The sequence below is a fragment of the Empidonax traillii genome, unplaced genomic scaffold, assembly GCF_003031625.1.
Source record: "Empidonax traillii isolate 1590-97213 ecotype Southwest subspecies unplaced genomic scaffold, ASM303162v1 scaffold4560:size9480, whole genome shotgun sequence".
In the NCBI taxonomy this organism is placed as follows: Eukaryota; Metazoa; Chordata; class Aves; order Passeriformes; family Tyrannidae; genus Empidonax; species Empidonax traillii.
The window spans coordinates 1-1,401 of record NW_020959753.1 but is presented as its reverse complement, the minus strand read 5'-3'; the positions used below and the strand labels follow the sequence as shown (position 1 = coordinate 1,401).

The following is a 1,401-nucleotide window of genomic DNA, read 5'->3' as shown; positions in this document are numbered from 1 at the left end:
CACTTTCCCTACAAAACACACAAATGTGGTAAAAAAGGAGCTCGGAAAAGCTGCCAGGGAGAGGGAACCGGGAGGAGGCGGAGGGAGAGAGAGGAAAACCGACAACACTGGAAAAAGAAACGGGGGGGGAGGGTGTGGGGGGCAAGGACAGAGGGGAGGGACACCCCCAGTGCCCCCCAGGAGAGGGAACGTTGGTCCAGGGAGGGTGGAGGGTGGAGGGCAGAGGGTCCCGAGCGGGGTGGGGGGGCTGCCCCCCCCTCTCAGGGCAGGGGTCCCCGCAGGGGCCCGCGGGGGGGCACCCCGGGGGGTCTCTGGGCCGGCCGTGGGGGCAGCGGGACCCTCTGGTATCCGTAGGGGGGGGGCCGGGGGGGCCCGTTGTAGCCGTGGGGCGGCATCAGCGGGGGGGGCCCGCGGAGCCCGTGGTGCGGCAGCGGCCCGGGGTGACCTGTGGGACAGACAGGGGGGTCAGCACCCCGGGGGGGACACTGCAGTGACCCCCAAACACCCCCCAGCCCTCCAGCAGTGCCCCTCAAACTCCCCCAGCCCCCCAGAGTGGGTGCCCCCCAAACCCCCCCGGAGGTGCCCCCCTCCCTCCCAAGCCCCGCGGGGGGTTCCCCAAATCCCCGTGGGAGCAGATCCCACCCACTCACCCATGGGTGATCCGAAGTGGGGCCCTCGGGGTGGGAGCCCCATGGGGGGGGGTCCTGGGTGGGGCATTCCCGGGGGGGGCCGGGGGGGTGGCTGCCCTCCAGAGCCCGGGGGTCCCGGGTGGTGCTGGCCCATCCCGGGCGGCCCGTGGTGCACCTGCATCGGCGGCATTCCTGAGGGGACAGGGGGAAAAGAGATGGGACACGGGGGGTGTGCAGCCCTGCGTGGGGCAGTGAGGAATCACCATCCTTGGAGACGCTGGACGAGCTCCCAGAGCAAACCGGTGCTGGAGCCTGCCTTGCCCTGCCCTGCCCTGCCCTGGCTGGAGAATCCAGGTTCAAACTCCCCCAAAAAAACATTTTTTCTCAATTATCCCATTGAAAAAAAAAAAAACAATTGAAAAAACAAAAACAAAACCAACAAACTGATTCCTTCCTGGCCCTGGGAAGCTCCAGGTCTTCCCTCTCCGGGCGTAATTGGCTCCGCTCAGGCCCCGCCGCCATCTGCTCCCGGCACGGCCAGGGCGGATCACACAAAGCTCCCTAATCAGGGCAGCTCCGGAGCCACAGGATCAAACAAATCCCAGGGAATCATCAAATTGCACATTTCACCAAATTCGGGCTTTTGAAGCCACAGCGGAGGCCAGAATGGAATCAGGGAAATGACTTGTTTCCTTGGATTATTAATCCCCAAATTAACTCCTGTCTTCCCTCCCTGCATCCCTGCCTGCATCCCTGCCTTCCCTGCCTGCAT

General features: G+C 64.9%; 1 protein-coding gene across 1 annotated transcript; it reads right to left on the bottom strand.

Annotated features, from left to right (window-relative positions):
• Nucleotides 1–179: 179 nt before the first annotated feature.
• LOC114072938 (splicing factor 3B subunit 4-like) lies at nt 180–823 on the bottom strand. Its single transcript, XM_027910755.1, has 2 exons — nt 651–823; nt 180–445 (listed from the first exon to the last, which is right to left on the bottom strand). The coding sequence occupies exons 1-2, from the start codon at nt 817–819 to the stop codon at nt 261–263; spliced, it is 354 nt and encodes a 117-aa protein (XP_027766556.1). The 5' UTR covers nt 820–823; the 3' UTR covers nt 180–260.
• Nucleotides 824–1,401: the final 578 nt, after the last annotated feature.

Coding starts and splice junctions, on each gene's coding strand:
- LOC114072938 (XM_027910755.1), bottom strand. CDS start 819: ATGCCGCCGATGCAGGTGCACCACGGGCCGCCCGGGATGGGCCAGCAC. Junction 446..650: donor CCACTTCGGATCACCCATGG/GTGAGTGGGTGG, acceptor TCTGTCCCACAG/GTCACCCCGGGCCGCTGCCG.